A 26,601-nucleotide genomic window follows, 5' to 3' on the forward strand; every position below is an offset into this window, starting at 1 on the left:
AAAAATATGATTCGAATTAATAAATTTAATATAATTAATTGGGCTATAATAGAAATCAATTAAATTAATTAAATTATGTAAAATTTATGATTGATTATAATTAATTTAATCATGGGCCAACCAAGATTTAATAAGAATAAATGATGCTTAATTAAATTAGAATGTGATTTATGTACTCAATTATTCCTACTCAATTAACTTGATGGAGCCAAATTGGGAGTGTTCTAGAAGAATTGAGAAAGTGGTGTGTGTGTGCGCGCGCGCGCGTGCGTGCACCGTATATCCCTTTGCTGGAGCCTATTCAATTATTTGACACTCCTATCCAACTCCTTGACATTCTGATAAAGAGAGAAACAAGAGAGAGAGGGAGAAAACCGTGAGAAGGAGAGAAGAAAAAGAATTCAAGTTTTGTGCTGAAATTGAAGGAAGAACTTAAGGCCTGTTTGATTGGGGGATATAAAGATTGGGATTCGATATTATATTCGGTGGGGTTTATATATTTCATGTTTGCAATTTTTTTTTGAAGGGGATATAATATCCGGTGGGATTGTATATCCCCCCAAAAGTGGAGGATATACAATACCACACCCCCCATTATATCATATCCCTTTGGTGGGGATATGATGTAAAAAGTCCAATTTACCCTTTTTTCTATCTAACATAATATAATTTAATATATTTTTTTGAATTTAATATAATATAATTATTGAATTTAATTTAATATTATTGAATTTAATATAATATAAATATTATTGAATTTAATATAATATAATATAATATTATTTAATTTAATTTAATATAATATAATTTAATACAAATTTTGAATTTAATATAATATAATATTATTGAATTTAATTTAATATAATATAATTTAATATAAAATTTTGAATTTAATATAATATAATATTATTTAATTTAATATAAATATTATTGAATTTAATTTACTTTAATATAATATTATTTAATTTAATACAAATTTTGAATATAATATAATATAATATAATATAATATTATTTAATTTAATTTAAGTTAATATAATATTATTGAATTGAATTTAATATAATATAATTTAATATAAAATTTTGAATTTAATATAATATAATTATTGAATTTAATTTAATATAAATATTATTGAATTTAATTTAATATAATATAATTATTGAATTTAATTTAATATAAATATTATTGAATTTAATTTAATTTAATATAATATTATTTAATTTAAACCAAATTTTGAATTTAATATAATATAATATTATTTAATTTAATTTAATTTAATATAATATTATTGAATTTAATTTAATATAAATTTTGAATTTAATATAATATAATATTATTTAATATAATATAATATTATGAGGGCAATCTTGGAAATTACTTGTTATATCCCACAATATATTTTGTAAAACAAACATGCATAACATATATCCAATCTTATATATCAAGTCAACAAACATGACTTGGGGGATATACTATCCAATACTTATATCCTATTCATTATATATCCTGACTAAATCCCACATCATATTATATCCTCCATTTTATATCCAACGAAACAAACGGGGAACAAATTAAAGTTTTAGGTAAGAAAGTTTAAGTTTGATTCTTATAGCAATTGAAATCAAGGAGTAATTGGGTTTAATTTCATGACATAAGAAAAGAATGTAAAAGATTTGAGTTAAGTTTAATAATTAAGAAATTGATGTTGTGATTTAATATTTGGGTTTGATTTTCTTCATCCTTCACATATTTTTAGTTTATCCTTACATGCATTGTGAATTTTCAAGATTTTAGAATTTAATTCATATTTTAAAGGTTATGAGCTTGAGATTAAATTGTGATATAAATTAAGAAGTCAAATTATAAATTGATTGAGGGTGGATTTGAGAGAATTAAAATAGAAAGTTGAGGATTAATTATATAAACTCATAGAAATTGGGTCTTGCATGTTTAATCAAGTTAGGTTGAAAATATGAGTTATGGTTCTTTAAATTTGTTATGTTTGAGTTTAATTTTGATAATCATTCATAAATTGGTTTCTATAAATTACATGTAATAAGAGTTTATTAAAGATTTGGCCATACAAATGAATTAGGTTAATGATTATGGAAATCAATTTAGAAATTAATTATTTTGCATTTAATTTTTGTAATCTTGCATGAATTTGGGCCTTATTTCTACACGCATGTAATTTGGAAAAATTAAAGAATAAATATGGGTTTTGATTTTAATTATTAACCCATGCACGAAATGTAATCTAAGAGTTCGACTCAAATTAAACATATTTTGAAACATCTATGACTATGAATTAAATTGAGGTTAAAATAAATTGAGTTAAGCTTGAGATTAAGGAAATGAGTTTGGGAAAATTTATCAAGTAAGTTAAATTTGTGTTATTCCTCATGAATTTGGACTTCATCTTTACATCCATCATGAATTAAGAAAGTCATGGAATCAGTCTCATGGATTTTTTAAGAAATAAGGTTTTAAGTAAGAAATTAAGTAGACTCATAGTTGTGGAAATTAATTTGGAAAATTAATTGTTTTGATTTGATCTTGTAGTATTTTCTTGTTATTTTGAAGAGACAAAGAAAATGTTTTAAAAAAACCAAGTTTATGGAAATTTAGAATTAATCCTAAAGTTTTGATTTTATAATTAGATTTTTATTTAATCCATGCATGTGATGTAATTTAAGAATTATATTCAATTTAGATACATTTTAGAACACCCATGATTATAAATTAAGTTTTTGGTTAGAAATTGAGTTAAGTTGAATTTCTAAGAAATTGATTTGTGTAATTCATAGTTAAGTTGATTTTGTTATTAATAATAAAATGGGATCTATTTGTATTACATACGTTATGGAATTTCAAGAGGTTGGGAAGTCTAATTTATATTTTAGAATTGTGGGTTGATGTAAAGAAGATGAGTTAAAACTAGATTTAGACCATTGGAGCATGATTTTGAATGAATGATTTCTAATTGAAAGTGTTTACTAAATTATCCAATGGTTCTCCATTTTTGTGTATCAAAAATACATGTTTTGAGGTTTTGAATATCAAATATGAACTTCAATTATAATTTTGGAAATTTCAAAATTTGTGTTGTCTGCTCGAGCGAGGAAAGTCTCGCTCGAGCGTGAAAATCGAGCTCCCAGTAGTTTTTTCAAATTTTGCAGTCCGCTCGAGTGACCAAAGTGGCACTCGAGCGGAGCGGAGACCCATTTTCAGCATATTTTGAAAAATTGCATTTAATTCATATTTTTATTCTCATCTCTTTCCAAGGCATTCTAGACATGATTTATGACTCAATAAAGATTAATAAGCTACCAATCAACATAGATTAGTTAGTTGAAGAATGAATCATTGATCTAGTGGTAGTTGTTTAAGAAGCCAAGTAAAAGATCAATCTATTGGGAAAAGAAGGGCTTAGTAATGAAAGAATATGTGAAATAAGAACCCGGTTTATTTGAATGAGAAAGAATAAGCATAGCAGAACTTCGGACTGTTTAGACGGAAAAAGACTAGGAAAGTCAAGTTTGATCAAGGGAGTAATATTGTATTTCAACGTGTATATGTTATGTGCTTGTGTGGGTCACGTGCCATTGTCTGCCTAATTTATCTGATATGTCCAGTCTGTCTGATTTGCTTCTACAGCCATCTGTGAGTAATAACTCTGTAAAGTTATGTTTAACTTAAGTATTTTCTGACTGGTATGGTATGATCTGTTTTCTAAAATGCTATCTTACGAATTATGAATGGATGTCCAATTTTCTGAAAAGTATTTGTGGTACCCTTAGTTCATGTGGCCCTCGCTCGGGGGTAACAATACCACGGCCAATCTGCACGTCGCCCTTGCTTGGAGGTAACAATACCATGGCTACTTGTGCGCAAGATATGGACCTTTATGGTCGTTGGTACCAACTATGTATGTGGGTCTCTGGACCAAATTGATCTGATAGCTAATGGGTGTACCACGTATAATTTTATACAAAATCTGATTATGAACATGAGTGTGTATCTAAATATATTTCTGTTTTGAAGTTTGAATATGTTCTGATTTAAATACTGGATCCTAACTTGTGTTGGACATCATTCATAAAACCCCCTTTACTCTCTTATTGTTCACTGAGCTTTCGCTCACAGTTTATATTATGTATGTAGGTGAGTCGGCGCGTGATCAGGGCCAGAGTTGGCGGCCTTCATTTCTGTTTTTGTCAGCCAACCTATGTGCCTCCCGTGGAGGTCCCGGATATGTCAAGTGATTATCGCTATGTGAGTTAAAGTTTAAATTCTGTTTTCTTGTTTGGTTAAACCAGTCTTGTGTATTTTCAAAAAGGTGCTAAGTCTTTTTTGTCTGATCTGTATATATATTATGATGTAGGGATGATGCATATATATGTATTTCTGTTTTGAAGTCTAAATATGTTCTGATTTAAATACTGGATCCTAACTTGTGCTGGACATCATTCATAAAACCCCCTTTACTATGTTATTGTTCACTGAGCTTTCGCTTACAGTTTATGTTATGTATGTAGGTGAGTCGGTGCGTGATCAGGGCCAGAGTTGACGGCCTTCATTTCTGTTTTTGTCAGCCAACCTATGTGCCTCCCGTGGAGGTCCCAGATATGTCAAGTGATTATCGCTATGTGAGTTAAATTTTAAATTCTGTTTTCTTGTTTGGTTAAACCAGTCTTGTGTATTTTCAAAAAGGTGCTAAGTCCTTTTTGTCTGATATGTATATATATTATGACGTAGGGATGATGTGTATATATGTATATACAAAGTTTCAAATTTTTTTGTCTTATATAAGTCTGCACAGCTCAATAGACGTTGTATATTGTTATTTGCTTCTGCTAGCCCCTAATATTATGTTAATTTGTCTCAGAGACCTTCGGTAATCCTAGGATTACTGGCCGGTTACGATGTTGAGCCTGTAGGGGCAGGTTTGGATCGTGACACCATCATTCTATTACATCCCATCAAATCTTCTAAATCTAAGACTAATCATAATCTTACTCCCCCTACTATTGCATGCATGCTTACAAGTGTTGGGTGATTAATCACCTCACACTGCCACCGAATTTTATATGATTTATTTATTTATTTATTTTTGTATGTATGGGTTTCTTAAAATCAATTAATTAAGGTTTCTAAGTAAGGTATTTAGTAAGAATAATTATTAAGTTGAATCTTTATCAAAATAAATTATAAACAATAAATAATGAATACCCACAAAATTATTATTTTTAAAAATGTTCTTGTTAGTGACTAAATTGGAATGGTTTAAAACTAACTTATATACTAATATATATTTTAAATAGACTCTAGATAAAATCAATTTATTTTTCACATTTTATTTTTTTAAGAATAATTAAATGTGAGTTTTCACACAACTTACTTAATTGTTTATCATTTCTAGGTGATAGGACTTAGAGTGGACTCATAACGTAGCAGGAACTCAATTGCATGAACTACTAGGGCATTCATTTGTTATTTTATTTTTTTGGTTGTTAAGTCAATTTTGTGCATGCCCTTTCATTGAGATTCATTTATAATTATTTTGTTATGTGGGTTGTTTGTGTCCCATTGGTTTGAATGGTAATAATTAGCGTTGGTTTTAGCTGTTTATACTTGTGACATATCATTGAGTTAAGTTTTGATTGATTCATTTATTTGTAGACTATTGTTACATTTATTCTATGTAACGTATGCCTTGGACTAAGGCCTTATAGGCTACGACTGGTCATGCCAGGTTTGGGGTATGACATACACACAGTTAAAAACAACACACATAGTAGAATATATATCTATATAATAAGGCAAGAGGATTTTAAAAATGTATCAAAATGTATGTGAGATACATTTTGATCCAATGGTTTAAATTACTCCATCTAAATCTCAATGGTTAGGATGTCTTTGAGCATCAACGGTCCAAAATGTAATGGTCCAAAACTCTCCTCTATCACAGGTACTCATCTTCTCTCTCTCTCATTTCAATTTTTGAACTCTCTCTCTCTCTCTCTCTACCGTGCGACGACCACAGACCAACCACCTCTCCTCATTGTGTCATCCTCTCTCTCTACCATAATGGGTGTTCCGGCTGAGTCATAGCGGAGAAGTCAAGGCCGACGGGAATTGCGATTGACGGCGGAGATCATGGACGCCGGAGATCTACGGCGGAGGACGGTGAAGAGATTTATGGAAGATCTTGGATCTGTTGTGAGCGGTGAGGAGAGAAATGCGATTGATGATGCGATAAGGCATGTGGTTCAGGAGGTCAAGTTATTGGCTAAGAAGGAAGATCGGGAGGGTTTGGATTCATCTATCAACGAGCTTCTTCTTCTTGGAATGCAAAGGTTAATTTCTTGCTTCTTTGTAGATCTGTTTCTCGCTTTTGATTGTTTGAATGTGTGTTTTCTTTTTATTTATTTTACTTCTGTTTGTTAGAAGAAAATTAGGAAAATTAGAAGAATGCCAAAAATTAGCTGTTTCATTCTTCGTTGTTTGGATCAAGAATGCCAAAAAAATTCCATTTGAATGAGTAGAGTGCAATACCACTATGCTGTATATCTTTGTTAATCTTGAAACCGAATTTCATTTTTTTCCCTTCGTTTTCTCAGCAACCAAACAGGGTCGGGAGCTTGCATATAGTCAGTGACAGGACAGAATAATCAACCTACATGGATTGATCTTCCAACTTAAATGGATTGATCTTCTTTTTCTGATTTTTGATTTCTTAAATGGATTTAAATTTAAATTTTTTGGGTCTGAAATGGGTTTCATTTTTCTGGTGAATATTGAAATGGAGACATTGTTCTCTACTACATTGTGTATAAATGGGTTTCACTTGATTTTGTGTAGTCCAGTGTATATATACATGTATGTATAGTCAAGTGTATAAATGGGTTTCACTTGATTTTGTGGGTTTGAAGAACATGTGGATTTTCCTTATAAAACAGTGAATGAAAGGAAACCTGATTTTCCTTATAAAACAGTCACTTGGTATTTCTTCACTGTTATGGGTTTATGATTTTCTTTCCATTTTGCTCCTTTTTCCCCATTCAATGTAGAAAAAAATTGATTAATAAACATGATACAAAATGGGTTCAGATTATCAAGTAAATTAAGGAATGTTGAAAAAAATTTGATTGTGGAGTGAATTATTTTGTTGTTCCAAATTTTATACCGTTGGGTTTAGTGAATTATTCCCATTCAATGTTTGTTATTTCTCGGCTGATTTGATTTCTGCCATGTGAATGGTCATGAGTTGATTTAGAAATCAAATGGCCTTTGCTTTTTTCTTTTTTTTTTTTTCACATCTGGTTATGGTGTGAATGTTTTTGTGGTGTGATTTTGTTTCTGATTTTTCTGCTGTTATGGGTTTATGATTTTGTTTCCGTTTTGCTCCTTTTTCCCCATTCAATGTAGAAAAAAATTGATTAATAAACATGATACAAAATGGGTTCAGATTATCAAGTAAATAAGGAATGTTGAAAAAACATGGCCTTTGCTTCTTTTTTTTTTCACAATTAATTAATAAACATGGCAAATGATACCAAATGGGTTCAGAATCCCAAGTAAATTAAAGAAGGTGTATTGAAAAAATATGTGATTTTGTGGAGTGAAAAAATGTGATTTTGTGGACAGAATATATTATTTCTGTCCATACCTCATCATTTTTTTTTCCTTCTGTATTTTGATTTCAGTTTCACAATTTGAAACTACACTGTGAGTCTCATCTCTATGTTCATTTCATCTCATCTCAACTATCTCTCTCAATTACGATTTGTTATTTTGATTTTAAAATTTTCAATACTTATGTTTCTTATGCCTGTAGATTTCTGATTTCTCATATTGAATTGTATTATTAGTTTTAATATTTTTTTTAATTGACATCGGTCAAAATATATTGTTTATGTCCACACCTCATCATTTTTTCTCTTCTGTATTTTGATTTCAGTTTCACAATTTGAAACTACAGCATCTGTATGTTTCTTATGCCTGTAGATTTCTGGTTTCTCATATTGAATTGTATTATTAGTTTTAATTTTTTTTTTAATTGATTCAACGACAATCAGTGTTCTAAGGGGCCGTCTGGTAATAGATTTTTTTAGTGATTTTATAAAAACAAACTTCTCTCAACAATCCAAAAGGGAAAAGCAGGGGCCTTTTCTCCTGTAAGACCTACAACATTCTTGAAAAATTACAAATCAAGCCTAGATTTTTTGGGTCATTTAGAAGGTAAATTCTTTTAATTTTTTATTTGAACTCTTTTGGATTTAATTTTTTTCTTTTCAACAGAGGTGACTGCTAGATTTTTAAACCTTAATTATCAATCAAACTAAATTTTCCAATAATGACTTCATTTTTTGTGTGCATCTTTTGTGTGCAATGGTTGTGTGCATCTTTTGTAAACAACACCTGTATCAATCATGACTTCATTTTTTCCTGCATCTTTTGTGTACAATGGTTGATTCACACCGGCAGATTTTTGGCTGATTGTAGAGGTGTTTGTTCAGGGGGAGTTGTTACCCATTAGATTTTTAAGTCCATTTTCTAATTTATATATATATATATATATAGCTTTCTATTGTCACTTTCCTAACATCAGAATTAGATGAGAGCTATGAAATTGGATCTAAAGTTTGCTCAACATCAAAAGTGGGTGATGTCATTGAATCCAGATTTATTGAATTTGTAATCACAACTGTCTTGATTTATTTGAATTAATTATATGTTATATTTGATTTATATTGTGATTGCATTAATTAAAATAAACTTACAATGCTAAGGACATATTCCCTCAAGCATTTAGAAGTCAATTTAGACTTACATAGTAAATCAATTTTCTGAGGAAGGTAATTTTCCTACGTAAGGATCACTTCTTCACCCATGAAGAACTTAGGTCGAGTCTTAATATCCTATTTCATCTAATATGTGAGGCTATCAAGTAGTAACATATATATCCAGTTTGCCTAATGTTCCTTAATCATAAATTATTTTCATTTTAATTTTGATTTAGTTTATTGTGTATGATCTTTCCATTTTAATTTTTGTTTGAACCCTTTACAAATTCAAACCCAGTTTATTTGCAATTTGTTCTTCAAGACTTAATCTTTTGTTTGTAAAGGTTTTATCTGATCGGAATTTGGATTTGAATTCATCTGCAATCTATGATTTTGTCGGTGAAAGTGGCGTTCTTGAATTTATTTATTTATTTAATTTTGTTGTTTTGATTATCAATTTGAATCACTTTATAGTTTCTTACATTGGTTTGACATCGATTACTGATTGACACGATTAGGGATTTGCTACCTTTGTTGAGATATGTTCTTCCATTTTTTTTTTAAAATAGGGAATTGATTTTTGAAGATTTTGTATCTGCTTAGTTTTAGTTAAATGTGAATTGGGATTTCTGAGATGAAAAGTAATTGTGGATTTGTTGAATAATGTGATATGGGTATTGAAATGATATATTTATTGTAAGATCTTTTGCTTATATGCATTCATCTTTGCCCTGCAGCCGATATTTTTTGCAGCTACAAGTTCAAACAGGGGCCTTTGATTCCTCTAGACAATCACAAACCTTTGCCAGTTTTAAAGAGTTGCAACCTCTCTTTGGGTCATTTAGAAGGTAAATTTTTTTTCCCTTCTATCCATAGTAGCATCCATTCTATCCAGCAATGTACTCAGGCTCTAAATCTTTTAGTGTTGTGATGTATTTCTATACAAGAACATGAAATGCTCACCTTTTCAAAGCTACTTCCAAGTCCTCCTCTTTATAGTTAAAAGCTTCATCAAACCCAAATTTGTTCTTCAACAGATCAACCTTGGTTGAAAAATAATAAAAGAAAGAAACAGAAGAAGAAAAAAAAAAAAAAAAAAAAAAAGAAGAAGAGAGTCAGTGACTATACCTTTTCATTTTTTTTTTTTTTTTTTTTTTGGCTCTGGATTTTTAAGGTAGCTTAAAAGCAAACTTCTGGTGTTTCTGAATTTGCATTTCCAAGAGTACATAACATAGTTTTGTTTTTGATTAAATAGTATAATCATGTTTAATAGTGTTGCTTTTGATTGCAGTGGTTCCTGTTGTAATTTTTTTTTTTCATTTAAATTTCTTTCGATTAAAGGCATTGCAGTTGGTTTCACATTTTGCTTATGGGTGGATTTGAATAGTTTGAGCTATTTGATTGTTTTATTTATTTATTTATTTATTTTGCAACTGCTCTTCTTAGGGAAGAGGTTGCAGTCCTCCTGTTATGTTATGTGATGTTGTGTGTGTGTGTGTGTGTGTCTTTGCCTAGGAATCTGTTATGTTATGTGATGTGTGTGAGTGTGTGTCTTTGACAGTATGTGATGGTTTCAATGGCTTCTATTGGGAATCAGTTTTTTTTTTTTTTTCTTTCTTTCTGTGTATGGCAATGGGTTGGCTGCTTCCCTTAAGCAAATTAAATAGATTCAAAAGGTTGGTTTCATATTTTGCTTATGGGCGGATTTCAATAGTTTGAGCTATTTGATTGTTTTATTTATTTATTTATTTATTTATTTTGCAACTGCTGTTCTTAGCATTTTAATGCACCATGTTATCTCATTAAAGGTATCCTAATTATTTAATAGGATGCTTGGCTTTCATTGGGAATTAAATTGTTCAATCTGTTTTTAGTTTATGATTTTTTTAAAAAATTTAATATTGTTATTTGTAAGTTACTGAAATAATTTTACTCATTTCTACTATTGTTAAATTTACTCATTTCTTATAGCAGGTTTGTTGATGTAGTGTTGATTAAATTTAACAGATTCCTTCAATTTCTTTATGGATAACTGAAAGAGGAGTGTAGAGAAGTTGGGCATAATTGTTTGTGTTTCTTTATGGTTTTGATTTCATTTATATGAATATGAAATAGGTTACTATGAGATGACATAAGTCTTTTTCAATAAAAATGAGTTTCTATGATGAGATAGGTCTTTTTTTATGAATGGACTTTCATGTTCAAAAATTGTCACTCGGTATGGTTTGCTTCTTCAAAAACAATGATTGTGCTTAATTGCTATTTACTACCTTCAGCTTGGTTTGCTTCTTCATATGTTCATAGAAATGATTTTTCATGCTTTTTGGCACTCACATTTGTGGATTGAAATGTCACATTTATTTGGTTACTAATTGATAGTTGTAAAGAGCATGCATTTGTCTATTCTCTCTCAAATTGGCTCCTCTATAAAAACATGTATATTCAAATTGGTGAATCAAACAGTGGGAGTTGGATCTTATTTTTAACAACAAACAATGGGCAATTTTTAAGGGGTTGATTTTGGATAATGGAGCTTGCTTGCTTATATTTTCTATTCTTCCTTTTGTTTCAGGTACATATGCCTTGGCTTGAAGGAGTGTTTGATTAGCTCATAAAAAGTTGTTGTGATTTTGTTTGCCACAATGGTTGATTAGGTAATTGGTTTGCCTTCCATTGATGGATTTGTCAATAATTGATCTATCTATATTATTATTTGTTTTTCTATTCATTTGTTTACTTTAGTAAAGCATACATATGTCTATTTTCACTTCACCATTGAATGACATAATTCAATTGACCATAATAGTTATATTCAATTCTTCTTAATTCATAACTATTGATTTTCATATTTCTCATATGTATTTTGATGCTATTTTTTATACTACAGTTTCTTTTGATGCAATTATTCTTCATTACAATTTCTTCCGATTTCTCATATGATTTTGATGTGATTTTTCATAGCTATTGGTTTTTTAAAACGAATTTAAGCGAGTGATTTTGTTGTAGGTCATTGATCCATATTGAAAACATTGGGTTACGTTGCTTCTACCGGTGTGTCATTGGTTGGCTCTCTCATGTTAAATTATTTATTTATTTATTTTTGGGTTAGCTAGGATGATTCTTTTGTATCAAAATGTTCATTGAGTTTTATTTGAAGGAATTTAAACCTGATAAAGTGAAAGGGTTACCAGTTATGATACTAATTCAATAACATTCTTTTATTGGAAGTTATCCCATTCTAACTTGCTATAGTGTATAGATGTGTCATTTTGACGTGGATAAAAATCTAAAATTTGCTATTTAGACTTTAAGTTTAGCAAATATTTCTAGATTCTTTGCATATGCTACATTCAAATATATAATTCATTTTTTGGACTTTCATTTTGAAATTTGCTATTGGAAATTTATAAATGCTTTCGCTAATTCAATGTGTAGAAGCAATTTCAGTTTCTTATTTGTGAAGTTTTAAGTCGGAGTGATATTACCATTTTGAATTGATTTATTACCATTGAGTTTTATAGCACGTGATACCAAAAAAATTGTTGAAAGTGCCTTCAGGCACGGGTCATCCCTAGCGCTTATCGAAAAATGGCTCTCAAGTACCTTTTCCCCCCCTCTATTTTCTAATGATTGGTTTGGTTTTGTATTCAAAGTTGAAATTTTTGTCTAGGTTAGAATTTTTTTTTTTTTTGTTATGACATTGCATAGATCAGTGTTGACAATTATTTAACAATTTTTGAGATTTTCACATTGTAGCTGATTCTGAAACGTTGGCACAGTTTCAAATTTAGTTTTCCCTCTTTTTGGAAAAAGAAGAAACTTTGAAGGACGAATTTACAATACTAACCTGTATCGTTTGACATTGTTTTGGTTTCCAAATGAAGAACAAAGTCGCCTTTTATTTATTTATTTATTGGGATAAATAATAAGAACAAATTTTATTTGGGTCAGTTGGGTTTTTTTGTTTGTTTCCTCGGGTCGTAGATGATGTAAAAACTTGAGATTTGAATTTTTTTTCCCTTACCCTTTTGATAACAACTAAATGGAATCTAGATGGAAAATGAACAGTAACACAACATTAGGGATTTGGTGTCATGGTGGCTGTTCATTGTAGTAACCTTCAATTTGTTGAATCTGTCTGTCTTTGTTCAATGTCTAGATTAAGTTTTGTTTCTAGAAGTCAAAAAAGATTATAGACAAATATAAATGCCCAAGTGATGTTGTGTTCTGTTCAGTTATCTGCTCATAATATCAAGTATCAATTCTGGGTTTTTCAATTCTTTTTGTTGTTGTTGTTGTTGTTGTTGTGTTCCTCAATTTTTATGTAGCTTTCAGCTTAATGTATTGGGCTTTTTGACATAGTGATGGTACAGTTAACAATGATTTAATATTTCTGTTATTTTTCTTGGTTTGTATGACTTCAATTTCTGATTTTCTGCTTGAAAGCTAGGTAAAAACTATACATTGCTGCCAATAAAATAGTGCACACAAGACCCATATTGTTAATGAGCCTTCGCTGGACAATTGTTTTATATCGGCGGTGGGTTTTGTCAAATTCCATCCTTGGACCTGTTTTCATTTGGTAATTTTGCTTATTTATCTCACTGTGTTCGACAGAGTTATGATTCGACAACTCACTTTGAGTCAACAGTCATGGATGTTCTCAATATGTGTACCATGATTACTGGAAAGGTATGAACTAATTTTTTTCATAGCAATGAGTTCCTTGCTCATCAGATTTGTCACCCTTGGTTCAAGTGTTTGTTATGAGCATATTATGTCTTCATTATGCTTTTATCCATCTATTTTGTTATGCTGTTATCCATCTATTTTGTTATGCTGTTAGTGTATTTTGATTTGGAGTAATTTATATGTTGGTAAATCATGATTATCGCTTTAAAAAGGTTAAAAACCTCGATAAGGAATTTATTTGATGTTGGTGTTCACTTGGAGTAATTGCTGCCTCTTTTCTTGCTCCTCCTCCGCCTTCGCCGTTCTTCATTGCACCGTCCCCCCCTTCTGTGCCCAAACTGATGGATCTGTCGCATGTGAATCGTCAAATCGGTGTGATTTGGGTTTGATTGGTGTGATTAGGAGGAGGAGGAGGAGAGAGAGAGAGAGAGAGACACAGCGTCTGGGTCTGGGTACATGAGTGTTGTTTTTCAACTCTTTGATTTCCATCAGTTTCAGTTTGCATTGCACCAACAAGTACCCCCCTTTTAACCCTGATCTTGAAGCTTTTCTTCCTAAAGAACCCACTCTCCTCGAAGGTAAGTCTCTCTCTCTCTCTCTCTCTCTCTCTCAGAGCAAGAAAAATAAGATTTGAGTTATGGGTATTGTGCAAATGCAGGGGTAGAGGCACCAAGGAACAGCTTGGAGATGGATCAGGATGAGCATTTCCAGGAAGTTGCCTCATTTCCATCAACAATGAAAGAGGAAGAAACTTTAAATATTCCAGTAACATATTTGTTGTTGTGTGTTAGTTACTATCATTTCTCTTTTTCAAAATTTTTATAATATGTATTTTTATATTTCCCAGGTTTAAAAATTTTAAAAATAAAAAAGTTATTTTCATAAAGTAGGTAATGATGATGGTAATAATGATATGATATGATGTATATAGGGGCCAAAATTTTTATAACATGTTTTACTTTTCATTTATGAACTAAAAATGTGTTTTCCAGCCTAGATCTGCCCAAAGAGGGGGAAAAAAAAGGGGCCAAAAAGAGTGAATTTTACAACGATGTCTCTGAAGAGCTGATAATCAATATCCTTTCTGCAAGTAATAAATCATCAGGGGTCGTAACCTACAGATCATAAAAGATTTCGAATATTAGTTCATAAATGAAAAGTAAAACATGGTCATGTTCAAGACAATGAGAAAAAAATGAATCTGAGTCTAAATTGCATGTATGAATCCATAAGCTAACAGTTCTGTGTTCAATTATTAAATAGTCCACCTTTCCCCTCAAGATCATAGAGCAAATTTCACTTCCTTGACATTGGTGTAAGATCCTTCAGTTATGTATACGGGATGTTTTAGGTGCTCCACAATAGATACATCATCAGTGACTTCAAGACCTTCCCTGCAGATACACTTGAATATCAATCTTTTTTATTACAAATAAATAATTAGAAATTTGATAAACTTTAGAACAAGTATCGTAATTGGATGGCAAATCTCAGCTCATTGCTTGGGTGCACTAGGAAGGTCTTAACAATATCTTTACAGTAAAAGCAATATTTACAATAATATACACTTACGATTCACATATTCTTACTGTTAATGTTTTTCATTACAATATATAATGCCTAGAAAGACCTGGAGGACATTTCATGTCCAAGTTTGACATTAAATTTTTAGGTTCCTGTAGGCTGCCTAGAAAAACATGGAAAACATATTCATCCCAATCACACGTAATAAAAATTCAATATCAAGCTTGGGCATGCACATTCAGTTTCACCAGTCATGATTTATTTTCATTTTATAGTGTTAGGTTTGATTTGTTTGGAATTGTAGAGTATAGTCTGTTAAATATATTTTTATAACTACATTTTAATCTTAATATTATTTACACCGTGCCTAAAGGCACGGGTATACGCTAGTATATATATATAACAACACACCGTCAAATTTGTTCTTCAATCTACTGCCAAATCCATTGAAATCACCACTTCTTACTTTATTTTTCCTAAAAAACAAACAGAAACCAACTATGGTTCTGATGAGAGAGATCAAAGATGATCGTGGTGGATTTGGTCAGAGACGATCATGGTGGAAACAAACAACAACAAACATGTGCTTCACCAGCTCACCATTAGCGACTGAGCCGCTGACCTACTATCGTCAATCATCAGATCTTTGGTGGTGTCTACGGTGGAAGGAGAAGGAGGAGGAAGGTTTCTGCAATGGCGAGTGGATCTGTAGATTTGTAAACTCTTTCTCCGAGCCTTTTTTGAATCGCCTCCGCTGATGGCCTTCGACCTTCGAGAAGGCGACCTCTTCGTCATTGTAGCATTCTTCACTGTCGCCGCTCGAGTTCTCTTGAAAATCGTCGTCTCCGTTGAGATCCACGTACCGCCGTTGGGTTCAGTTCTCTACTCTCTCTCCGTCACGCCGTCGTCGAACGTAGAAAATTTCTTTTCATATTCTTTTCCTCTCTTTTCTCTCTCTTACTCTCTCTTTCTTCTCACTGTCTTCTCAGATCTGGATCGCCTTTGAGCTCTAGATCGCTGATCACGCCATCTTACCAGTTAAGAACTCTCTCTGTGGCAGATCTGGGCGGTGGTAAGGGAGTAGAGAGGCGCTACGGAAAGAGAGAGAGAGAGGGGCACAAAGTTTGAGAGTGACTAAGGTTTTGATCTCGAAACAATATATATATATATAGAGGGTAGTTTGGTCATTACGCAAAAACATGTCCTTATAGACAAAGTAATTCTAAGCGTAGATCTTTGAGCAATAAAAATTCAAAATTGAACTTTTGGCCTACGCACCCAAAAATAAATTACCAAAACATAGCTAGAAGTACATTTCCTTCACTTCCTTCTCATTCCCTATCTCTTCCCTTATTCTTTTTTTCGTTTTTTCGCTCCCATCTTCTCTACCATCGGTGACCATTTCCCTATGCTTCTTAGCCAGCAACCTCCCCACCACTAGCCTTCATCATCACCACTATCACTTTCTTCCAACTTCTTATTCCTTGTTCATCTCCTACCGCTACATTTAAAGATCGCGATGAGAGAGAGAGAGAATGAAGGGGATGGATGGTGTAGTGTTCTAGGGAGGGGTTGCAAAAATTGTAATAGTGTGGACAAAAATGGGGTTGAGCGGAGGAGGTTGAGACAGAGTTGAGGAAATGTCACCAATTAGCAGTTAAAGAAGATAATGGAGAGCGAAGGAGGGGAAACGGCAGGAAAAATGTGGGCAGGCCACTAGTGTTAGAGAAGGTTAGGAAGAAGATGGAGGAAAATGATTAAGAAAGGGTATATTCTTTTATCAAGCTTCAAAAATTAAGTTTTAGCTTTCGTCTATATTGTAATTATTTCTTTTATAATTATTCATTGAAATTTCTATTGTTATGCAATTATTGGTAGAAGTTCTTTTATATCTCAATTTAGGAGAAATTGACTGTGGTACTAAGAAAAAATAATTATAATATCATAAATATTACTAATTAAAATTATAAATTTTATTGTGAATATGTAATAATCTTTCAAAATCACCCATGAATGGTTAATTCCCCCCTTAATTTATAGTGTAGCTAGATAAGATGTGGAAGCCACATTCATATTAATTGATAAAAAATTTAATAATTAAATAAAAATTTGTACAAAAAATTCAAATAAATAATTAGAATGACTGATAAGAGATGTGATGGAGTTAAAATGAAATTAAAATTGGCATCAGATTACAAAAGAAAATGAATTGATATTGAAGAGATTTTGGTCTTGTAAATAAGTTATACCATTTGTTTATTATAATTACATAATAAAATGACATAATTTTATATTTTTTGAATAATTAAAATAAAAATATAAAAAAAATCATAATCAAACATAAAAAAATCATAATCAAATGCCCTCGGTTGGCATCTTAGTTGGGGAATTATTAATCTAAAATAGTTACAAAAAGATAAAATAGACTAAAAAATTAATAAGACAAAAGTAAAAAAAAAGTCAAAAAGTTCCACCCAAACAAGACTTTTTAGTTATAAGTATAGCTAAAAAGTCAACCCAGTTCTCAAACGAAGCCAATATCTTAAAATAATATTATAACTAAAAAAAATTAATTATAACTAAAAAAATTGGCGTAAAGGTACATAAAGCATGTAGTGTACATAATACAATTTGAGAAATTATTCAATATTTACTATGTATCTGTACTCCTTATCAATCATTATTCAATATTCTTCTTATATTCTGCAATCACTCAACATAATACTCCACTTACTCACATTCTCTACCAATCACAATATTATAAAATACCACGTGTTTATATTCCGAAATTACTGAATAATTATCCATAGAATTTTTCTATAAACAGATATCCAAGTTTGAATCAGAACTAACTTAGGTGAGGATTTTTTTTAAAATTTTTTTTAGGGGGAGGATTTTAGTTATTATCAGTAAAAATCTTGTTTTATTTATTTATTTTACTACTAGTTTTATTATTTGTAATTTTTCCCCAAAAAAATCTCTCATCTGCTTGATAAGTTGCTGCGACCTTATCGACAATTCCACTCTAAGTTGAACCTTCTAAGACACTTTCTCTCCCTCACGTCTCTCTCTCTCTCTCTCTCCAATAAAGTAAAGGAACAAGAAGGAACGAAAAGAAGAAGTTGAATTCTGAATTTAGAAAGTTAGAAGAAATTGTGTGAGGGCGTGATCTATCCTCAGCTGCTCTCTGTTGTAGTAGGTGTTGTTGTCGTTAGCTTTTCTTAAATTCTTACTCTGAAAGGAATTCACCAGTTCGATTCGATGTTCATCTTTCTGTACTAGGGTTGGTTTTAATTTGATTTGATTTTATTTCAATTGAATTTGACTATTGAGCACTACTACCTTTGACCGTCTCTCATCTCAAATGCAAGAGACGACAAGGTATATATATGTATGTTGTCTTATTTTCAATTCTTGGAACTCCTGTTTATTATGTTAATGGCCATCATATCTAAGTACCGGTCTTTATGACCGCCTGTTCGGTCTGCTAGACCTTCTGTATCAGCTTTCTATGGGATGTACCACGTATACTTTTATGCTTTCTGTAGAAGATAAGAATCTGTTCAATTTGTGATTTGCCTTACATTATGATCATCATTCAGAACACCTTTACACAACTGTTATTCACTAGGCTCTAACTCACGTTTTGATATATATATTGTAAGTGATCCAGTTCAGGAGAGGACATAGTGACGACGATTTTGCCTCAGTTTTGTTAAGTACCCTTTTGTGCCTCACGTCGAGGTTCCCATCTGTTGGAGCGCTGGGTGACCCAGTGATCACCTTTTTAGAACTCACTCACGTGTTATAGTTGGTTGTCACTGGCATTATATTTGTTGTTGATGGGAATGACTTTCCTCTTTTGGTTGTATTTTGTCAAGCTTGTGATACCTTGATGTACATATGTATATATGTATATATAGCAATGCCTTTTGTCTCATGTAAGTTCATAGCTCGTTGGACGTTTTCCTTTCTTATGTATTAGCTTCCGCTAGCCTCATTCGTTTGTTTGTTCAGTTAGGCCTCTGGTAATCACATATTACTGGCCAGTTATGACACAAAACCTATTGGGGCGGGTTTGGGTTGTGACAGCAACAAAACATATGTCATGAGTTTTGCAACATAGTAAGAAAACATAACAAACTTACCATTCTTTTTAAGAGAAAATAATCAGATTAATAATCGTGGCAATTAAGAGAAAATAACGAAATTATTAGGATAACAATATAATAACCATTAAAACAATTTTAATAATTTTAATAGTTTGGGTGACACTCAAAATCTCACTAAAGAGATTTTCTAACCAACCACTAAGTTATGTCCACGGTTAATTTGAAAACCCTCAGTTGGTCAAATATTCAAGTGTTACCAACTATAATTACCAATGATGCCTATACCCAGAGTTATATACCCAAGCCGTGACATCCATGGTCTGTCCCAAGGGAGTCTGTCAGGGGTACGTAACCTCCCTGCTTGCCACTCGCATATCCACCCTTATCTCAACACCAAATACCAATAAGGGTTCAAATAAGTCACGTGCCATCCTAGGGTTTCACAACACAATTATGTAAAAATTATCAAAAACTAGGGCTCACCCTGAATTACCGGTGTTAACCTTTAATCATTAATTTTGTACATGTCGTTAATCATTTTAGTTAGTTTTTATATTAATCACAAATAATTACAAATTTCAATCACCACAAGTGTTATACCATTTCATTAAAATTCCCAACATAAAATATTACTCATATGTTATAAAATAATCAAACAATATACAAAATTATAATAAACAGTTAAATTAAACCATGGCATGAATGATAATTTTAGATACTTAAAAGTGAACCACAACCACAACCACACACATGCATGGAATACTAATTTACATGATTTAATTAATTAGACCAGCACAATATTTATTTTTAGTGCTAATAGATAATTGAAGTAATAATCTTGGTTCCTTCTCAATCTGCCCAGAAAATTTTAGAACATATTTTTCGTAATTAAAATTATAAATAAACTATTTATACAATTCTAAAATTCATGGAAATACATGGAATATTCAAAAAACATGTTATGGTAATTTTTCAGGAAGAAATTCCCAAAAATAAGTTATAAATAATTCTATAAAATTTCAAAAAATTCCATGACACATATTCATCACATTTTCTTGAAATAATTCCACACTTAAAATTTATAAATCAAGTCCGTAATATAAAATTTGTTATGATACTAGACTTCTCAAATTTCATTTTTTAATTTAGAAATTATCAGATTTGGTTTAATATAGGATTTTTAATGATTTTTCAAACATGTAGTAAAATCTGTCTACAGCTTCAGATTTAATTAAAATTTTGTATAAATTCATACAAAACTAGAATAATTGTTACAAAAATTCCTGGATGAACTAGACATCATTCTTAACTACTTTGTAGAAGAAATCATCTCAACATTTTGAGCATAAAATTGTCTAAAAATTCATATAAGTTTCTAATAAATTTAAGAGTCATATAACCAAATCAAATAAAATCTTTAATCATCTATTTAATGGCACAAACTATACATGCAAACTTAATTCTAAAATTACATCATGATTTTAAGGCTACTAATATAAAAATATCCTTCAAATATTTGATATACAAATCACAAATTTACATACAATTATAAATAAAATTCAATCTACAATTTTAGTCATTTTATCATATGAATACAATCTAAAAGTTTCAACAATTAAAAAGAATGAGAGGGTTGAGAGGATTTTTTTACTGGGTAGGATTAAAATGGGATAATGAAATAGTAGGAAAAATTATAAGCTTCCTTGTTCTTCTACTCTTCTTCTTCTTATTTTGACTCAACTTTGCTCACAATTTTTTTTTTTTTTTATTTATTAGATTCTTCTCCAATCAGTTGAGAAGAGAATTGCAAGCTATATATATATAGGAAAATGCCTCGTAGCTCGACTTTTAAAGGCTCGAAACGGCTCGAAATGGAGAAAGAGGGAGAGAAGAAAGGAAACAGAGGAGAAAAAGGGAGAGAAGAGGGGAGGAAGGGAAGAAGCAGAGGAGAAGCAGAGCCTCGCCACCGCCGTCGCCGTAGATCGCCGCAGCAGACCGTCGCCTCGCCCGGCCCCGCCGACGTTGCAGCACCACCGTCGTCTGCCAGTCCCGGTCGTCTGCCCAGCCTCCCCTCCTCCTCCAACCGATTTTTATGGCCCTCTCTCCTCCTCCTCCTCCTCCCTCTCCCTTCTCTTCTTCTCCCTTCTTCTTCTTCTTCTTCTTCTTCTTCTTCTTCTTCTTCGTTCTGCAACAAAACCAGGGAAGAAAGAAAGAAAAAAAAAAAAAAAAAAAACTCGACACCAAAACGACGTCGTTTTGGTGTCGAGCCAGATTTCGAGCCGTGTTATTCGAGCTACCAATCGGAACCGATATATATAGCAGCATCATCAAAACACCCGAGGCTCTCTTTCTCTCTCTCTCTCTCATCATTCTATTACATCCCATCAAATCTTCTAAATCCCAGACTAATCATAATCCCTCCCAGACTAATCATAATCCTCCCCCCTTGCATACATGCTTACAAGTGCTGGGTAATTAATCACCTCACAGTGCCACCGAATGTCTCTCCCATCATTCTATTATATCCCATCAACTCTTCTAAATCCAAGACTAATCATAACCCTACTCCCTCTACTATTGCATGCATGCTTACAAGTGTTGGGTGATTAATCACCTCATACTGCCACCGAATTTTACATGATTTATTTATTTATTTATTTTTGTATATTTGTATATTTGTATGGATTTCTTACAATCAATTAATTAAGGTTTCCAACTAAGGTATTTAGTAAGAATAATTATTAAGTTGAATCTTTATCAAAATAAATTATAAACAATAAATATTGAATACCCACAAAATTATTATTTTTAAAAATGCTCTTGTTAATGACTAAATTGGAATGGTTTAAAACTAACTTATATACTAATATATATTTTAAATAGACTCTAGATAAAATCAATTTATTTTCACATCTTATGATGCATTTTTTTTTAAGAATAATTAAATGTGGGTTTTCACACAGCTGACTTAATTATTTATCATTTCTAGGTGATAGGACTTAGAGTGGACACATGACATAGCGGAGACTCAATTGCATGGACCACTAGGACATTCATTTGTTATTTTATTTTTTTGGTTGTTAAGTCAATTTTGTGCATACCCTTTTGTTGAGATTCATTTATGATTATTTTGTTATGTGGGTTGTTTGTGTCCCATTGGTTTGGATGGTAATAATTAGGGTTGATTTTGGCCGTTTATACTTGTGACATATCATTGGGTTGAGTTTTGATTGATTTATTTATTTGTAGACTATTATTACATTTATTCTATGTGATTATAAATTCATGTTTAGGTTACGTGTGCCTTGGACTAAAGGCTTATAGGCTACGACTGGTCATGCCAGGTTTGAAATATGACATGCACACGGTTAAAAACAACACACATAGTAGAATATATATATATATATATATATATATATATATATATGACAACACACAGTCAAATTTGTTCTTCAATCTACTTCCAAATCCATGGAAATCACCACTTCTTATTTTATTTTTCCTAAGAAACAAACAGAAACCAACTATGGTTCTGATAAGAGAGATCAAAGATGATCATGGTGGATTTGGTCAGAGACGATCATGGTGGAAACAAACAACAACACGTGCTTGACCAGCTCGCCATTAGCAATTGAGCTGCTGACCTACGATTGTCAATCATCAGAACTTCGGCGGTGTCTACGGTGGAAGAAGGAGGAGGGAGGGTTTTTGCAATGGTGGGTGGATCTGTAGATTTGTGAACTCTTTCTCCGAGCCTTCTTTGAATCACTTCCGCCGATGGCCTTCGACCTTCGACCTTCGAGAAGGCGACCTCTTCACCATTGTAGCATTCTTCACTGTTGCCTCTAGAGTTCTCTTGAAAATTGTTGTCTCCGTTGAGATCTACGCACCGCCGTTTGGTTCGGTTCTCTACTCTCTCTCCGTCGCGCCGTCGTCGAACGTAGAAAATTTCTTTTCATATTCTTTTCCTCTCTTTTCTCCCTCTTACTCTCTTTTTCTTCTCACTGTCTTCTCAGATTTGGATCGCCTTTGAACTCTAGATCGCCGATCACGCCATCTTACCAGTCAGGAACTCCCTCTGTGGCAGATCTGGGCGGTGGTAAGGGAGTGGAGAAGCGCTACGGAAAGGGAGAGAGAGAGACTCCGAAGAGAGAGAGAGAGACAGAGACGGAGGCGCAAGTTTGAGAGTGACTCCGTTTGGCAAGAGTTAAACGGGGCTTTTTTTGACTATTTTAATCATAAAAGATAAAATAAATTATTTTAGTCACAAAAAATAAAATATCACATCTAACTCATAATCATTACATTCTTTTCTAAAAAAAAAAAGTCAAAAAAGCCAAAAAATCCTTCATAAACCAAACTTTTTAGTCCAGACTAAAATAGTCAAAAAAGTCAAAAAGTCAACCCACTTTCTAAACGGAGGCTAAGGTTTTGTTCTCGAAACAAAAAATATATATATATATATATATATATATGTAGAGCAGTTTGGTCATTACGCAAAAGCATGTCCTTGTGGACAAAGTAATTCTAAGTGTAGATCTTTGAGCAATAAAAATTTAAAATTGGACTTTTGGCCTGAGCGCCCAAAAATAAATTACCAAAACATAGCTAGAAGTACATTTCCCTCCCTTCCTTTCCATTCCCTATCTCTTCCCTTATTATCTCTTTTCCTCTTTCCGCTCTCACCTTTTCTACCATCGGTGACCATTTCCCTATGCTTCTTAGCCAACAACCTCCCCACCACTAGCCTTCACCATCACCACTATCATTTTCTTCCAACTATCATTTTCTTCCAACTTCTTCTGTTTATTCCTTGTTCATCTCCTACCGCTACATTTAGAGATCACGATGAGAGAGAGAGAGAGCAAAGGGAGAGAGAACGAAGGGGGTGGGTGGCGTAATGGTCTAGGGAGGGGCTGCAAAAATTGTTGTAGTGTGGACAAAAATGGGATTGAGCGGAGAAGGTTGAGACAGAGTTGAGGAAAGGTCGCCAATTAGCAGTTAAAGAAGAGAATGAAGGGCGAAGAAGAGGAAACGACAGGAAAAATGTGGACAGGCCACTAGTGTTAGAGAAGGTTAGGAAGAAGATGGAGGAATATGATTAAGAAAGGGTATATACTTTTATCAAGTTTCAAAAATTAAGGTTTAGCTTTCATCTATATTGTAATTATTTCTTTTATAATTATTCATGAAAATTTCTATTTTTATGCAATTATTGGTAGAAGTTCTTTTATATCTCAATTTAGGAGAAATTGACTCTGGTACTAAGAAAAAATAATTATAATATCATAAATATTACTAATTAAAATTATAAATTTCGTCATGAATATGTAATAATTTTTCAAAATCACTCTTGAATGGTTAATTCCCCCCTTAATTTATAGTGTAGCTAGATAAGATGTGGAAGCCGCATTCATATTAATTGGTAAAAAATTTAATAATTAAATAAAAATAGGTACAAAAAATTCAAATAAATAATTAGAATGATTGATAAGAGATGTGATTGAGTTAAAATGAAATTAAAATTGGCATCATATTACAAAAGAAAATGAATTGATGTTGAAGAGATTTTGGTCTTGTAAATAAGTTATACCATTTGTCTATTATAATTACAGAATAAAATGACATAATTTTATATTTTTTGAATAATTAAAAAAAAAAATCATAATCAAATATAAAAAAATCATAATCAAATGCCCTCATTTGGCATCTTAGTTGAGGGATTATTAAGATAAAATAGTTACAAAAAGATAAAATAGACCAAAAAATTAATAAGACAAAAGTAAAAAAAAAGTCAAAAGTCCCACCTAAACAAGATTTTTTAGTTATAGGTATAACCAAAAAGTCAATTCACTTCTCAAACGAAACCAATATCTTAAAATAATATTATAACTAAAAAAAATTAATCATAACTAAAAAAATTGGCGTAAAAGTACATAGAGCATGTAGTGTACATAATACAATTTGAGAAATTATTCAATATTTACTATGTGTCTGTACTCCTTATCAATCATTATTCAATATGCCTCCTATATTTTCCAATCACCCAACATAATAGGGTTATTCTATTTACACATCACTTTTCCTCTCAAGACAAACCATTAATTAATTTTTTATTACAATTTTAACCTTAAGCGAAAGGGTCCAGCTTGTCTCAAGTTGAGATCAAGACTGGACCCGTCCAGTTCGGCCCATAGGGCCCTTTTTTGGGGCCCGTTTTGATAATTCGAACCGTTCAATGTGTAGAACTCGTCGAGTACTACATGCCTGTAAAAAATCACGTTGATCGGATATCAATAGCTATGTGATCAAATCAGTTTTGTATAAAAAAATGGACGGTGAAAAAATTAACGGTTGATAAAAAACTATTTTGTTCATATAGCTATCGATATCCGATCAACGTGATTTTTTACAGGCATATAGTACTCGACAAGTTCTACACATTGCACGGTTCGAATTATCAAAACAGGACCCGTGGTGGGCCCCCACGGGCCCAACAGCACGGTCCAGTCCGATCTTGGACTGGACCAAAGCCACTGCCTAAGTGAAATGACTATAAATGACAAGTTATGATACACCCCATTTTGTGTATTTACCATAAAGGATAAGAATCAATATAATATAAATCATCAATTTCAAACTTGTTCTGTACGTATCTTCTCTGTCAAGAATTCAAAAATCCTAAAACCAAAATAAAAAACCCTTCAACAAATAATAAAAAATATAATATAATTGAAGATTTTGATTGGATTCAATAAAGGATGCATCTGACTATTCTCATTCGGAACAATGGAGCAATGAAAATGTTTTTTTTTTTTTTTTTTGTTTTCGTCTTCGTTTTCGTTTATGAGTGGTAAATCGTTGTTCGGTTAACTAGAGGTGAATGATATATCATTGTTCGACAAACTACAATCGAACAAATTACATATGTTCAACAGACTACAATCGAACAAATTATATCTGTTCAACAGACTACAATCGAACAAATTACATCTGTTCAACATACTACAATCGAACAACTTACATATGTCCAACAGACTACAATCGAACAAGTGAAATTTGTTCGGATCACTACGGTCGAACTTTTTCATTTAATTCAACTCTGTACTGCCGAACCGTTATAAATTTTTTTTTATTTTCCAGAACTGTGTTGAGCAACACCACTGGCGACGTCTTGATGAGTATTTTCAACAATGGTGTTCACCGGTATAAATAGAGAATGAAGGGGGATATGAATATCGTGGGTGTGGGGTGTGTGGCTGTGTGGGGACAAAGTTGGAACTTTGTGTATATATTGTTGTGGGTGGATATGTGAGTAAGGGTAAATATATAAATTTGTGGTGTGTGATGAGAAAAATATTTAATTTTATAAATTATTTTTGATGTGTCTTTAGAAGTGGTTTGTCTTGAGCGAGAAAGTGGTGTGTAAATAGAGCCTCCCAACATAATACTTCATCTACCCACTTTCTCTACCAATCACAATA

The 26,601-nt window shown here is 31.8% G+C and overlaps 1 protein-coding gene and 2 long non-coding RNA genes across 4 annotated transcripts; 2 read left to right on the plus strand and 1 right to left on the minus strand.

Annotated features, from left to right (window-relative positions):
- Positions 1-1,565: 1,565 nt before the first annotated feature.
- On the plus strand, positions 1,566-4,852 carry LOC114316594 (uncharacterized). 2 transcript variants are annotated; one of them, XR_014356133.1, is made up of 3 exons: positions 1,566-1,583; positions 4,165-4,275; positions 4,539-4,852. It is a non-coding gene; the product is annotated as an uncharacterized LOC114316594 (long non-coding RNA). The 2 variants fall into 2 exon arrangements; XR_014356132.1 differs by lacking the exon at positions 1,566-1,583 and having other exon boundaries at positions 4,147-4,275.
- A 1,162-nt stretch (positions 4,853-6,014) lies between these two features.
- LOC145813625 (uncharacterized) lies at positions 6,015-11,448 on the plus strand. The gene is made up of 3 exons (XM_082909303.1): positions 6,015-6,359; positions 9,527-9,637; positions 11,362-11,448. The coding sequence occupies exons 1-3, from the start codon at positions 6,160-6,162 to the stop codon at positions 11,402-11,404; spliced, it is 354 nt and encodes a 117-aa protein (XP_082765429.1). The 5' UTR covers positions 6,015-6,159; the 3' UTR covers positions 11,405-11,448.
- Positions 11,449-14,421: 2,973 nt separating this feature from the next.
- On the minus strand, positions 14,422-16,141 carry LOC114316595 (uncharacterized). Its single transcript, XR_014356134.1, has 3 exons — positions 15,606-16,141; positions 14,750-14,875; positions 14,422-14,596 (listed from the first exon to the last, which is right to left on the minus strand). It is a non-coding gene; the product is annotated as an uncharacterized LOC114316595 (long non-coding RNA).
- Positions 16,142-26,601: the final 10,460 nt, after the last annotated feature.

Source organism: Camellia sinensis, chromosome 15, assembly GCF_055761805.1.
Source record: "Camellia sinensis isolate YWXY chromosome 15, ASM5576180v1, whole genome shotgun sequence".
NCBI lineage: Eukaryota > Viridiplantae > Streptophyta > Magnoliopsida > Ericales > Theaceae > Camellia > Camellia sinensis.

What these genes read in the sequence shown, in the direction of transcription:
- LOC145813625 (XM_082909303.1), top strand. Translation starts at nt 6,160, where the DNA reads ATGGACGCCGGAGATCTACGGCGGAGGACGGTGAAGAGATTTATGGAA. An exon ending in CTTCTTCTTGGAATGCAAAG is followed by an intron (nt 6,360 to 9,526) that starts GTTAATTTCTTG and finishes TTTGCCCTGCAG; the next exon opens with CCGATATTTTTTGCAGCTAC. An exon ending in CTCTTTGGGTCATTTAGAAG is followed by an intron (nt 9,638 to 11,361) that starts GTAAATTTTTTT and finishes CTTTTGTTTCAG; the next exon opens with GTACATATGCCTTGGCTTGA.